Source organism: Sturnus vulgaris, chromosome 10 (assembly GCF_052056855.1).
Source record: "Sturnus vulgaris isolate bStuVul1 chromosome 10, bStuVul1.hap1, whole genome shotgun sequence".
NCBI lineage: Eukaryota > Metazoa > Chordata > Aves > Passeriformes > Sturnidae > Sturnus > Sturnus vulgaris.
Genome location: NC_142252.1, coordinates 16,956,506 through 16,971,022, shown reverse-complemented (window position 1 = coordinate 16,971,022; position 14,517 = coordinate 16,956,506). Strand labels below are relative to the sequence as shown.

The following is a 14,517-nucleotide window of genomic DNA, read 5'->3' as shown; positions in this document are numbered from 1 at the left end:
GCTTGGCCTCACCTCTTCCTTTGCGCCGTTAAGCTGGGGGCTGGGTGGGTGCTGGGAGCCAACCTCTCCCCTTGGAGGAGTGGGCACCACTGCCTCCCCTCCTTCCTCATCCAAGGAGCTGGCCCAAGTTCACAATGGAGCCCAGGTGCATTTCCTCCAGATGCAGCCCTGGATGGGGGGTGGCAGGACACACAGGACCGTTGCCAAGGTGTTTGTGCTCCTCGGGTCTCCATGGCAACTGCTCCCCTGGACTGCTCCCCATCACTGCCTGGCTGCAGTTTCCCAGGCAACCCACAGGCTCTCCTGGCTTCTGCAGCTTTGGGGCACCCAGGGTTTGGGGGTGGGGGACAGTGTCGGCAGGCCACTGTCAGCCAGGCAGCAGTGTTGGGATTGGAAGGGGATGATATGCCCCCTCCCCAGAGCAGTGGCCAAATTGCTGCCAGGCTGGGAGCTTGCTTGGGGCAAAGGTACTTTGGTAGGGTTGCCCCCAGGACTCACAACCGGACAGGAGGCCCCAGAGGACCCAATAAGGCCTCCTGAGACCCACATGGGATCCATGGGGGTCCCACATGGGGGAGTTGTCTTCCTCCACCCCCTCCCCCCCTGATTTTTCTCAGCCCAGCCTCTTCTGGGCTGCAGAGTGAGCAGTGGGGCCCAGATTCCCCCCCTCACCCCCCCAGCATCGGGCATCCCCCCCGCAGCAGGAGGGATTTCGGGAAGGAGATAAATACCAGATGGGAGAGGGCCGGGCTGCCAGGAATACACTCCCTGCATGCCAAGAGCTGCTGGCGCGAGTGGGTGCGTGGGCTGGGGAGGGCGGGGGGTGCCCCTGCTCCCAGAGACTGCTCACCTCGTTCCCCAGGGCCCAGCAACCAGCCAAGGATGGGACAATTAGAGAGGGGTCTGCACCCCCCCACTTCCCTTTGCCCCCCGAAGGTGCCAAGGGCAGGAAACACATCCCTTGTGCTGACGGCACGGAGGAAGGCTGCTACCCCCCCGTGCTGGGGCATAGCCTTACTCTAGCCTCACCCAGGTCTCTGCCACTCCCAGGGGGCCACCAGCCCAGCAGTGGCCTGGCTGCAGACCCAGCTGCCAGTCCTGTGTGGCATGGCTCCGGGCAGCAGCATGACTCACCCGCTCAGCTCACCACTAGCCAGAGCTTGCTGTGCCAAACCTGCAGCACGGGCTGGCACAGGGGCTGGCACAGGGGCTGGCACCGGGGCTGCCTGGCCGCGCTGCAGTGCCCACATCCCCAGACAAACCCGCTGTGTATTTGGCCTCCCACGGGTATTTGGTCGGAAGCAGGACAGTGGGGAGCTCACAGTGCCTGGGCTGAGCACTGCCCAGCTTCCCTCCCTATCACACTGGCTACGCATCCTGGTAGCTGCCTCCTTTCACCCACAGGGTGCCCCTGTGTGCCAGCCCATGCCCATGGCCTCCACCCGCTCCCCCCAGGGCTGCCAGCCCGCTCCGCCTGCCTCCCTGTCTGTTGTCATGGTGACCAGATATGTGGTGACAGGCGAGGATGGAGCCTCACACCCCAGCAGGGCTGTTTGCCCAGCAGGGTTGGCTAACCCCGCTTCCAGCTCTTCCCCGTCACCCCTGGGTCTCGGCAGAGGACCCTCCGTGAAGCCCCCTGCCCCAGGCAGTGTGCTGGGGGTGCTCTATCTGCTCAGATGCCAGAATAGCAGCTGTGTCTCAAGCAGCTCATGTGAGGAATGCGGACAGCGCCATCCTCCTTCCATCTGCCCTTCTCAAAGCCAGGCTATGCACAGAGACAGACAAACTCATCTCAGTAATGACAACCTGTCTTTCTTCCCAGGGAGAGACACTGTTCCTCCAGGAACAGCCTCATCTTCCCACAGCAGCAGCTGCAGGAACAGCAGAAGATGAGGAGCATGCCACTCTTGCACACTTGCACTGGGCTCACCCACAGGACAGCTGCCAAGCAGGACACCTGTCCCCCAACATCTCTGCAGTATGGTGACAGTGTTCACCACAACCATTGTCTCACAAGGCCATCCCCACTGCCTGTACCCAGCCCAGTGTGTGTCTCTGCTCCCCCAAAACACCTGGACCACGGCACAGGCAGCACAGAGAGCGGCATCCCCACCTGGGCTTTGGCTACTGAGAGCCAGCAGCAACAGCCAGGGATGGGCACATCCTCAACCTTACCAGTGACATAGTCCCCCGTGCTGAGATGGAGACTCAGGATGAGCATCAGTGCCAACAACAGGCGCTCAGTGAGGCCCCCAGTGGCTGCCACTGCTGTGAAACAGAAGTGCCATTTCACGTTTCTTGGCAGGGCTGGAAGCAACACAGATGGAGGCACCCGCACTGGCCTCCTGGCATGCCTTGGCAGCCCCCAGCCCTGTGGCACCAGCCCCGGGTGATAGCATTGCCTCCCAGACGTGCAGCAAAGCCCTGGGTCCTGTGGCTGATGCTTCCTCCTTCCTTTCAGCTCCCTGACGTCCAATCACTGCCATGGGCTACTGACCCCATTCCTGACAGGCATTGGACTGGATGGGAGTGCCTGGTGGTTCCCAGCTCCAGGGTCCCTGCAGAGCATGGGCAGGATGTGCTCCAATGCAAGCCACTTGCACAAACAGAGTGGTTTGCCATCATAAAATCACTTGAACCATGAGTAACTGCAGGAAAAGTCCTCACCTCCATCCCAGCACCTGGATCAGGCACCCAAATTCCCACCAAGGGTCCAAGGGCACAGGGCTCAGGGGCAGTATCCAGGTGTGGAACTAGGGCATGGCAGGGACTGGTGAGTTTCCAGAGCATCACCCGAGTGTGGGTGATGCAGAACAACCTCTACTGCCAGCCCCACTGCAGCTGGGAATCTGATGCTGTGCCTCCTACCCAGATCCAAATCCACCAGGGGGGCATGGCTGGCCTCCAGCTCTTGCATCATCCCCAAGATGTCCCAGCTCAAGGGCTGCTGCCCAGGTTTAAGGAGCCAGGGCAGGAAGAACCACCTGCTTCCCACTCCCACAGCACCTTCTTTCCGGTGGAGTTGGCTTTGTGTTGGACAAAAGGCTGCAAAGGAAGCAAGAAAGGAGATTACGTGGCTGCTAAAAGACGAATACGGAAGGTGGGATGAGAGCTAGGGGAAGGAGGGTGCTCATCTGGCTCACCAGGAGGCAAGCTACGTGCAATGGCAGGGGATGAGGGGGGTCTGTTATGCACCCCACTGCCAACCTACTCACATTCAGGTCCTTGGTACCTTCCCCTGTTATTCAGAGATGCGTGACAAGCAGCACCCTTGGGGAACCAGAGGCTGCCCAGACCCACAGCATTGCCCTGTCCCACCCACAGCCCAGCTGTGCTAGTACAAATCCAGCCCTCCTCCTGCCTGGGATGGGCAGGCAGTCCTTCCCACACCCCAAATCCCAGGCTGCCCCACAGAGCTCTCCCCAACCCATAGCAAAGTCAAGTAGCGCCCCCAGGTGTGAGACACTGTACAGATACAGATGTGGGATATGTGGGGCCATTCCCAGGGTGACCCCTTTCCAGCCTCTCCCCAGCATTCTGCCAGGCTGGAAACCCTCCTGGAGTGCTGCACCAGTGCCATTCACATCCCACACAGCCCATCTGCTCCTCTTCTCGCTCACCCCCGGCCCCGCGCGTGCCACGGTCTGCCTGTCCCTGCCCACGGGCAGTAGCACGTGGGCTCAGCAACGGGAAAAGCAGGCCACATCTCAGCGTGGGCCTCTTGCCTATTTTCCCAGGCACTTTTCACAGGAGCAGAAGCTTTCACATGAAAAAGTTCAAGCTGGTTCCCCAGCAAAGGCATGAATTAAAGCATTGCCTTTCCAGGAGAGCAGGTACCACTGCCCCAGCCTGGCTCTGGTAGGGGACAGCAGGGACCAATATTCTGCAAATCCAGAAACAAAGGTAAAAGCATGACTGAGCCTTCCCAAAATAGAAGAACCTGTCTGCCCTCATGTACCAGCCCAGCTGATGGTCTTCTGCACCACCTTTCAACAAGATCTCAGACTATGGAGAAGCTGGAATAGCAAGATGGACCACAGGGCTATCTGGAAAGCCCCACTCTCACTCCCTCATCGGGCTGTGGGCTGGCATGAATGAAGTGCCATTTCGATTCAGGGATCTGACTTAGCTGCAACCCAGGGCCCCCCACATGAGCAGCAGGACCTGGATGTAAGGGAACAGCAGGAACAGGGCTGCTCCAAAAGAGGATGGTCTTCTCCAACCAAGCCATAGCCACTGCTGCTGTCACCTTCATTCCAAGATCCAGGGGTCATGACTGACCCACAGTTCACTCAAGAAGCAGCAACTTTATCCTGAACTTAAATAGCCCCCAGATGCCCCAGGTGACCTGAACAGGAGCAGTTCTTGGTGAGGCTACTCAGAACCACCAATCCAATTAATACAATCACTGCCCTGGCAGTGAGCAATGTAGGAGGAAAGATCCAGGGTGGGTCTGTGGTGGAGGTGTGTAGATACAAATGGGACTCTGGGCGGGACAGCGGGATCACCCCTTGCTGCCCCATTGCAAGTCCCCACAGGGGATAGCCCTTCCCCTGTTTCACAGAGAGCCCCCAAAGAAGGGCCAGTGCGTCAAGGGATGTCCCATGGCAGAGTTCCCATGTGGCCACCCTTACAGACACCTGCAGACTCACACCTGTGCACCCCTGCATTCCTCCAAAGATATGGAAGGGAGGATGTGTACAAACACATGCACACATGGGATCAAAGAGGACTGGCAGGACTGCCAGGCAGTCTGAGGCAAACTGAGGCAGGACCGGTGTGGCTCCAAGAGGAATCCCAGCACTGAGTGGGGCTACAACAGTGGGTGCCTGGATGGGTGTTGAGCAAGAGACACAAGTGAGGGGCTGAGCAAGACCCAGGGTGGGAACTGGCCTGGAATTCTGAGGGTTGAGCTTTCTGGGTTGTTGGGTGCTGGGGGACTTGAGCAGGGTGTTGGGAGTCTGCTTGGCATCACCTCTACATGCCAGGGGAGGGCCCGGCTGTGTCTGGTGGTCCTCTGCTGTCTGACCCGGTGGCACCCGGCTGTGACAAGGGTTTCCCTCTCCATAGGGGCACCCCGTGGTTGGGGGCACCCCCGAGTCGAGGCGACCAGCTCGGAAAGGTTGTGCCGGGGAGACCACCCTGCTCTGGGGCCGGGGCAGGGGCTGGGGCTGCGGTGCGGGAGGGTCCCCATCCCAAGCGGGCGGTCATCGGACACCGGCCGTGGGGGTCCCCCGTCTCTGTCCTGTCCGGGCCGGGCCGGGCCGCGGCGCTCCGGAGCCGCCCCCCGCCGGGGGGGTCCCCGCTCCCCCCGGATGCATGACTTCATCCTTCCGCCCGGGTTTCCTCCCCGCCGCCGCTGCCGCCGCCGCAGACCGGCTCCCGGCTCGGCGCGGCGCGGCTCGGCCCGCTCGGCCCCGCCATGTCGCAGGTGCTGCCCTACGGCGAGGACAAGGTGGGCCGCTACGGCGCCGAGCCCGAGGCGGGGGAGCTGCCCTTCAGCTGCCGCCTGCAGGACACCAACGCCTTCTTCGGGGGCAACCAGGGCAAGCGGCCCCCCAAGCTGGGACAGATCGGCCGCGCCAAGAGAGGTACCGCCGACCCCCGCCTCTGCCCCCCCAGCCCCGCCTCTGCCCCGCAGCATCCCCGGGACCCCCGCATCTGCCCTTCAGCATCCTCGGGTTTGTCCCGGGACCCTCGGATCTGCCCAACAGCATCCCCGGCATCCCTGACACTGGCTCCTCCATCCCCGGTGCTGCCCCACAGCATCCCCGAGACCCCCGGATCTGTCCTTATATCCCTGGCGCTGACTCCTGCATCCCCGGCACTGCCCCATGGCATCCTCGGAACCCCCACATCTGTTCTGCAACGTCCCCGACATTGCCTCCTGCATCCCTGACGCTGCCCCACGGCATCCGCGGGACCCCCGCATCTGTCCTTGCATTCCCGACTTTGCTCTGGAATCCCCGGCTCTGCCCTGGAATCCCCGGCTCTGCCCTGCAGTATCCCTGGCTGTGCCCTGCAGTGTCCCCGGCTCTGCCCTGCAGCATCCCTGGCACTGCCCCCCGGCATCCCCGGCACTGGCCCTTGGATCCCCAGCACCTTCCCATATCAACCCCAGGATCGACGATTCTGCCCTTGCTTCCCCGGCATTCCCGGCACTGGGCAGTGCATCCCTGGTACCCCCAGTATTGTCCCATGAGATCCCCAGACTCCCGATTCTGCCTTTGTATTCCCAGTTCTGTCCCATGGTAACCCCTGTTTCTGCCCTGCAACATCCCCAGCACTGCCCCACAGCATTCCTGCGACTCCCGGCTCTGCCTTGCATTCCCAGCACTGTTCCCTGCTACCCTTGGTCCTTCCCCGCAGCATCCTCAGAATCTCCATCTCTGCCCTACATCAGCTCCAGCACTGTCCCCCGGCAACCCTGAGATTCCCCAGCTCTGTGACTGACACCCGCCCCCAAAACCACAGGCTCCCCCATCCCCTGCTCCAGACACCACGCTGTTCCCCTAGTGCTGCCCTGCAACAGCCCCCGCCTCATCCCGGGACTACCCCTGGGATTACCCTGCAGCATCCTTGGGGCTGCCCCTGGGACTATCCCCCAGCACCTCCAGGAGTGCCCCTGGGACCCCTCGGAACTGCTCCTCAGCACCGCTGGGACTGCCCCCCTCTCATTCTGTATAAACAAGCCTTTATCCGAGGATCATCAGGAACAGCCCCCCCGGCCCCCTAAACCTCTCTGCCTTCACATTTCTACCTGCCGCAGAGACCACCAGCAGCCTCTGGCCATGCTGATCAGCAAATCCCCCCCAGCCACTTTACTGTCCCCCCAGGACTCCATGAGCCTGTGTCTTGCCCCCCCATACTTTACTGCCTGCCGCAGAGACCCCAGCAGCATCTCCCCTGTTTCCATCAGGACCCAAAAAACTGCCCCCCTCTCCTGCCTGCACCCCGACCTGTCACCATTGATCCTCCCCAATGCTTTGGGGGACCCTTAAAAATGGCCCCCGCTTTTCCTGCAGCCCCCATCCCACCTGCTTGGGGGTCCTGCATAGGGAAACATCCCACCTTAAGCTGCAGGGACAGAGAGGGGGGAGAGAGTTCCCCCCCAGCTCAAATACACCCCAGCCCCACAGGGGGTGAGCGCTGCCTGCTCCACTGCCCCCTTTTGCAGTGGTGGAGGCTGGGTCTAGCAGCACCCCCCGGGGTGATGGGAGGATGGTTCTCCCTCGGTGGTGTTAGGGGTCCATCTGCTCTCCCAGTGATTCTGGTGATGGGTGGGGAGGATCTCGTTAATCCACCCCCAGGAGGATGATGGGGGGGATTGCTGACCACCCCAGTAGTGATACTGGAGTGGGGGTCTGCCCTCCACCCCCAGAGCGGTGTTGATGGGGGATACCTGTCCAGCCGGCCATGGTGTGGAGTAGGGGGAAGCTGTGTGTGTGTTTATGCAGCTCCCTGGTGATGCTCATGGGGGGTCTGTCCAGCCTCCTACCCCTGCTGCTGCTGCTGGGGAGGGGGCTGCCCAGGGGGTGATGCTGAGAGGGGTCTCTCTGGAAGGTGACATGACGGGGGGCTCTCCAGCCCCCCATGGTGATGCTGATGGGGGTTCGTGCAGCCCGCCATGGGCTGTCCGGCTCCCCCACAGTGATGCCGATGGTGAGGGTGGGTGTCCTGCGCAGCGGGTGATGCTGATGGGGGTCTGGCTGCCACCCCCGCCGAGCAGGCGGTGCTCCCCCCGCTGGGTCATTACCCATTCCAGTCCTGTTGCTCTCATCAGCGCCTGCCGCAGAGAGGAGGGGGGGTCCTTCCTGGTCTATTCCTGCCCCCCCTCTTCCCTAATCACCCATCCAGAGGCAGCCGGCTGGCTGCAGGGGGAGATGCTGCCCCTACCCAAGCTGGGCAGGGGGGTGATCCCCCACCCTTCATCCCGATTTGTACCCACTTGAACCCCCTTTGCCCCGCTGCCCGGTACCTGGGGGCACACCTGGAACCCGAACAGGGTGAGAGCCGGGGTAGATGGGCAGAGGCTGTCGCGTCCCCTCGCCCACGCGCCCCCCGCCTGTCCCCGCAGTGGTGATCGAGGATGACCGGATAGACGAGGTGCTCAAGGGCATGACGGAGAAGTCGCCGCCGGGGGTGTAAGCCGGGACCCGCCGCCAGGACCCGCCGGCCGAGCCCCGCTCCAGCCCGCTGCCCCGCATGCTGGCTGGACCGCCGACGAGGAGGGGGAGGCCATGCCCGCTGCCCCCACCCCGGCCCGGGGGGGGGCCCTGCAGCCACCACCACCCCCCCCCGAGCCATGCACTTTACCCCTCCGCCTCCCCCCGGGGCTGGGACAAGCCGCCGAGCCCCCCATCCTGGGCGAAGACCCCCCTCCCCGGGGAAGAGGTCCAGCCCCCTGCTCCGCGGCGCGTCCCCCCCATCCTCCTTGGCGGGGGGTCCCCGAATTCCGGGGCGACCCGGCCCCATGAGCAGGGGGGGAGCGCTGCTGTCCAGAGACATTTTTTGCTCCATCGTTTTTTGCATGAGCTTGGTGGCCCGGGCGGCCGGCCCGGGGGCCGAGGGTCAGCCCCACCACTCCGGCACGCTTCTTTTTAAACAGAAACTCCTCATATTTGTATTTTTATATCCGAATCTTTGTTAAAAACGATCTGCTGACGTTGAGATGTCGAAGTAACTGCATCGAGAAAACAAATGAAAATAACCAACCAACCAACCCACAAAAAAAAGGTTCATATTTTTTTCCATAAGAAAAAAAAAAGACAAAAAAAGAAGAAAAAAACGAGGGCAAAAATTAAAGGGGGGGCGAGAGCGATGGAAGGAGTATGAGGAAAGCCACAGGAGGAGGGAGGGGAGCAGGGACCCCTGGCCCGACCCCCCCCCGGCAAGCAGCAGGAGCACCGGAGGGTTTGGCAGCATCACCGGCCGCTGCAGTTCCCTCCCGACAGCACCGGGGCAGAGCCCACCGGGGCCAGCTGCAGGTGCCAGGGGGGGTCCCAGCACTGCCCCTCACTTGAGGGGAGTGGGGTCGGGGGAGAGTGGGGAGGGCAGGGACTGGCCTGAGTCGTTGTTTTTAATTTTGTACTTTAATTTAATTTTATTTTTTAAGAAGCTTCTCGGGGGGTTCTGATGTGCATGAGAAATTTGTCATCTTTTTCAATAACCTACGAGTGGCATTTATGGAGACAACGACGCAAAAAAAAAAAAAAAAAAAAACCAACAAAACCACAACAAAAAAAACAAACAAAAAACTGAGAAAAAAAAAGAAAAAAAAGAAAAAAAGATACTTGTGTCATGATGTTCTAAGAATGATCCATTGTAAATTTAAATGCCATTTTTCACTGTACTGGTGAACAAAATGCAATGAATAAAATACATTCATGTACCCAGGTGAAGCTGGCAGCCGCCTGCTCCTTTCTGTCCCTTCCTCACGCCAGCTGGTTTTTGGGGTGCCTGTGGGATGGGGTGGCATGGCCAGGATGGGGGCTGACCCCAGAGCCCTTTGCTGGCTGCTGGTGCAGGGGGAGCCGCTGGCTGACCCACTTACACCTTCTGCCTGAAATAGCAACCCAGCAGCTTGCGCCTTTGTGGTGTCACCGCCGTCCCGCTCGGGAGGGGTCCCCTTTGCCCACCCCAGGGGAAGTTGGTGCCCAAAGAGCCTCTGGGGACACTGCCAGTGGTCCCCATGCACCTGCCACATGAGCACACATGCACAGTCCCTCCAGCCCACCCGTCACCCACCCTAGCACACACGTGTCAATGTGCTGCTGGCCCCAGGCACAGGGGAACACGAGCCTGGCATGTGCGCCACACCAGCACTGTCACCACAGCCAGGAGTGGGGATGGATGGGGACAGAGGCAGATGTGCTGCCCTTCCTGCCCTGTGGCACCTCCTGCCCCATGCTGGCACATTCCAGCCTGGACCCCCCACTACTTGGGTGGGGGTGACAAGGACACGGTGTCCTTGCACACCCCCATGGCGAGGGAAGCTGGGGCAGGTGTCCTGGTGGAGAATGGAGTGGGGGAGGTGGAGTATGGGCACTCCCAATCCTGCCCCCCATACCCAGTGCCAGCACCCCCATTCTGCCCTCAGCCTGGCAAAATGATTTCCCCATGCCAAGGGGAAGGGATAGGGGGCAGGGAGCCACACCCCACAAGATGGATGGGTGAAATTAAACCCGATTTGGTTTCATTACTGGCTGCAAAGCCTGGAGTCCTGGCTGCTCTCCAGCTCAGCACGGAAAGGCCAGGAAGGGGACACAGAAATCACCGGAGCATCCCTGTGCTCCCCGGAGGAGGCCAAGTATCCCCCTCCTTCCTCCCATTACCCACATCACTGGGCAAACTTGCAGGGGGATGCACTGATTCCCTGTGTCTCCCACCTGTGAGGATGGAGCATCTTAAGGCTTTATTGGGTGGGGGGAGGTGGGGAAATCCCCCTGGGTCACAGCTGGATGGCAAGGAGATAGTCCTCATCGTCGTCTGGAGGGGCGGGGGGCGGTGGCGGGGCGGGGGGCGGGGGGGGCTGGTGCAGCCGGCGCCCCAAGGCCACGTCACGGGGGTCCAGGGGCTGCCCCTTGCGCATGACGTAGAGGAAATAGTGGAAGGCACCAGCGTCCCCGTCCCCACAGGCAGCGTGGCGCAGGGACCAGCCGAAGGTCTCCTGGGCATAGTGGGGCTTGCGGAAGTGGGGCTGGGCGAAGGTGATGGAGATGAAGCAGCCCCCTGGGCGCAGCACTCGGCTCACCTGCGTCAGGAAAACCCCCAGGATGGGGTGGGGGAACACAGTGAGGTTCATTACTTAGGCTTTGTTCTCAGGGACCCCATCACCATCTGCCAAAGACCCTTCCCAGCCCCAAATCTCTCATTCTAACCTTGACCACCCTGTCCCTAGACCACCCACAGGGTGGGGCAATAAGGAAGAGGGGTCCCCATGCTCCACCTCTCCCTGCACCCCAAAACTCTTCACTCCCACCCACAGCAGATAGCATGGAAATCCAACCCCAGCATGGGAAAAACTCCACCCGTCCGAGCACCCCCCAAAGCACAGCGTGGGACACCCATCCCACCCATCCCTCCCCAGACCACCCAGTGCTACCCCACCACCAACACCCAGAATCAGAGGGGGATGTGGGGGGTATTTGATGGGAAAGGACTCAACCCTTTTAATCACCATTTTCTCCCTGCTGGAATTAAGCCCTGCTAACAGGATGGAAAAGAACATCAATTTTCCTGCTTGGCTTTATCCAATGTCAAAAGACTTTTACGGCCAGCGCCCACGTGCTCAGCATGCAAAGGCAGTGCCCAGGGCGGGCGGGCATCCAGCCCCCTCCCCGGCACCCTGCCCCAGGCAGGGACACCCCAGACCCCCCCGGCAAGGTCAGAGTCACCGCTGCAGGGGACAGGGCTGCAGGCCAAGGGGGGGTTTCCCAAGCTCTGGTTTAATCCGGCTGGGAAGCTCCAGCTGGGGAGCTCTGGCTGGGGCCAGTGGAGGGGACAGGCAGCCTGTGTGTCCTCCCCTGCTGCAGCGGTGGCTTTTAAACCAAACCTGACTGGTTTTGGCCAGGAAAAGGGGAAGGCAGGTCCCTGCATCTCTCTTTGGGCACCCAGCTCGGTATCCCTCCTGCTAACCTGAAAATCTGCCCTGGGAAGACCCCACAGCTTCCCAACCTATGGGCGGGGAAGGGGGTCCCCGGAGGTGGGGGCAGGCAGGGATCTCCGGCTGGAACTGGGCAAGGCATCCCGCATGTCCGCATCCCATCCCTCGTTAATAGAGCAATAATGGCTGTTGCTTAGAGACGAGCGCAGGAAACCTTCCCATCCTTCCCATCCGTCAGCTGGAGCAGGGGGGGCCAAGGGGGGCCACCTCCCGCTCCGGCACCCGCCACACCCGCTGTCCCCAGCTCGCTGGGACAGGGTGTCCCTGGGGTGTCCTCACAGGCAGGGTGGATTTTCAGCTCCTTACATCCCCCCACGGAGAGGAAGACAGAGCCTGTGAACCCCCCAGTGAAGGAGGATGAGGGTGGGAAGGGAAGTACCACGGAAAGACCCCTCTGAAGGGGCCCCCAAAGCAGTAAGCAAGTGGGAACACCCAGTGAATCCCCCTGGGGATGAGGACAGTAGGGACCGGCTGCGGGTGGAAGCTGGTACCCAGCGATGCTGGGGGAGGGCAGGGATTGAGCAGAGGATTAAAAAGGGAAAAAAAAAAAAAAGGGAAAATTAAATCCCTGCCGTTTGGCAAAATGACAAGGACAGGCAGCAGCGCTGGCAAGGAAGGCAGGGCACGGATAGCAAGCACAGCCCCACTGCCCTGCCGGGGCTTGCACTCCCTCAGAGGCTCAGCGAGGCAAGAGAGGATTGGGAGGGTGTCAACAGCCAGGAGCACCATTCCAGCACCCCGTGTCTGCACCCCAGGGTGCCAGGGAGGTGCAGCAATTAATTATCCTGGCATTTATTCCCAGAGGGTGGGAGAGGCTGCCAGGACCTGCACCCCCCGCGCCGGGACAGGTTCAATCCGGTCTCGACGCCACCAATTAACAGGGCCCCGAGGCATCACCCGTCCCCGTGGCAACGCCATGGCCCTGTCGATGCTGATGGGAGTTGCCATGGCAACACCAGACCAGATGATGGGGACCCCAGCAAAGGCGATCGAAGCTGGGGCGGAGGGGGCGGGGAGGCCAGAGCTCTCACAGCCCCACGGTCACCACCTTGCCCTGGGCAGGCAGGGCCACTCCCGTGTGTTCCCCTAGGTCCCCTACAGCCACCCACGCTAGCATGGGGCCCGTTTTTCCTGCCAACTCTTTGTATTAAGCATGCAAATAAAGAGAGGTCCAGTTCCCCAGCAGGACCCAGGGACACATCCTGCTCCATCCACCTCCCTGGGAAGGAAATGATGGAGTGTAAGAGGGGGCAGTCTCTCACCCCCAGGAGTGTTGGGAGTCCCCCCGCTGCCTCCCTGCAGCATAGCTGAGGGAGCAGCACCGGCTAGGAGGACAGAAACACCAGCTGGGGCACCCACAGGGAAGCAAGGTGGTAAGGAGGCACTCTGCACCTTCCCCCAGCCCAAATGGGGATGGGGTCCACCTTCTGCACCCCTACTCAGGTCCCCCCACCCCGTACCTCTTCCAGCACCCGGCGCATCGAGGCAGCTGCCTGGGGCGAGACGTGCCAGGGGTCAGTTTCCTCCACCATAAGCACATCAAGAGTGCCCTTCTCCAGCACCACGTCGAAGGAGGCATCGGGGAAGGCGAGGGCACGGATGTCCATGACGGCCCAGCGCAGGCCAGGGCAGTGGGCGTAGCGGGCGCGCATGGCCGCGATGCAGGCGGGGGAGAAGTCGATGCTGGTGACGTCGGTGTAACCCAGCTCGTGCAGGTCGTGGCTCAGGGCACTGTTGCCACAGCCTGTGTGGGGCACAGCTCACACAGGGCTCGGGGTGCCCATGGGGGTACTGGCACCCCAGCTCTGTTCCTGTGGACCAGGGGAGGGTGCAGGTGGGCTGGGGCTGCTGGAGAGGGGCAGGTCATCGCTTCGATGCCAGTTAGTGAGTGTTGGGCTACTCATTAATTACCCCTGTCTTGCAAGGTGGGTGCTTTGGGCTCCTATCCTGCACACCTGATCCCCTCATCTTGGGGTGGGATGCGTGGGGAGGCTGGAGGCAGGAAAGAGGCACAGGGCGTCCCCAGTTATCCCTCCCGCAGTGTTGTGGGGCAGGAGGTGGCCGTGGTCCCCAAGAGCCTGCTGGATAGCTGCAGTGGGAAATCGGGGAACTCCGGCCGGGGGGTTTAACCGGGTGCGAGGGAGAGAGGGATGGAAGAATTGGTGTCTTAAAAGGACATGGGGAGAGCCCCGCTACCAAGCCGTCCCGTCGGAGCCACTCCACCGGGGCTCGGCCGCTCACCGGGGGGGCCGAGGGGGATCTCGGGGAGGGGGGCGGATTTGGGGGCTATTAAGCGCAGCTGGCAGCGGCTGATCCGCTAACAGGATCGGTGATTACACCCGCTTAATCCCGCCAGCCCGGCGGCGGATCAGACCGCAGGTGGGATTACGGGGCGGTTATACCCGCCCCGCTAGCCGTCAGCACCTCGGGCACTGGGACCACCCCGCCGGGCCGGGCTGGGCGCAGCTCCCGGTACCGGCCCGGTGCCACACCGCCCTCTGGCGGCTAACGCCAGTGCATCCACTGGCGGGACCCCGAGCCCCGCCCGCCCGCCCTCCACCGGGCACGCCGGGCACGGGGCACGTACCGAGGACAAGGATGCGGTCACCGGGGCGCAGCTCGGGCTCCAGCTGCGGAAGAAACCGGGAGAGCCCCCCCAGCCACTCGCGAGTCTCGGTACCCTCCCGCTGGTACAGCGCGTCCCAAAACCGACGCCGCCCGTACCGGGGGGGGCCGGTGGGCGCGCGCCGCTGCTCCATGCCCGGGAGTGGGGCGGGAGCACCGGGCGCCACGTGCCACCCGCGCCCCCACGTGCGGCTTCCGGTCTGGCCGGGTGCGCCGCGCTCAGTGCT

At 62.0% G+C, this 14,517-nt stretch overlaps 2 protein-coding genes across 3 annotated transcripts; one reads left to right on the top strand and one right to left on the bottom strand.

The window, feature by feature from the left end:
* Nucleotides 1-5,371: 5,371 nt before the first annotated feature.
* Nucleotides 5,372-9,401, top strand: CAMK2N2 (calcium/calmodulin dependent protein kinase II inhibitor 2). Its single transcript, XM_014871707.2, has 2 exons — nt 5,372-5,591; nt 8,078-9,401. The coding sequence occupies exons 1-2, from the start codon at nt 5,423-5,425 to the stop codon at nt 8,146-8,148; spliced, it is 240 nt and encodes a 79-aa protein (XP_014727193.1). The 5' UTR covers nt 5,372-5,422; the 3' UTR covers nt 8,149-9,401.
* Nucleotides 8,571-14,433, bottom strand: EEF1AKMT4 (EEF1A lysine methyltransferase 4). 2 transcript variants are annotated; one of them, XM_014871690.2, is made up of 3 exons: nt 14,253-14,433; nt 13,126-13,409; nt 8,571-10,753 (listed from the first exon to the last, which is right to left on the bottom strand). In XM_014871690.2, exons 1-3 carry the CDS (start codon nt 14,422-14,424, stop codon nt 10,451-10,453), a joined length of 759 nt encoding a protein of 252 aa, XP_014727176.1. In that variant the 5' UTR covers nt 14,425-14,433; the 3' UTR covers nt 8,571-10,450. The 2 variants fall into 2 exon arrangements, 1 of the variants encoding a protein (XP_014727176.1); XR_015805752.1 differs by lacking the exons at nt 13,126-13,409; nt 14,253-14,433 and adding an exon at nt 11,638-13,113 and having other exon boundaries at nt 10,645-10,753.
* Between the last annotated feature and the right edge of the window lie 84 nt (nt 14,434-14,517).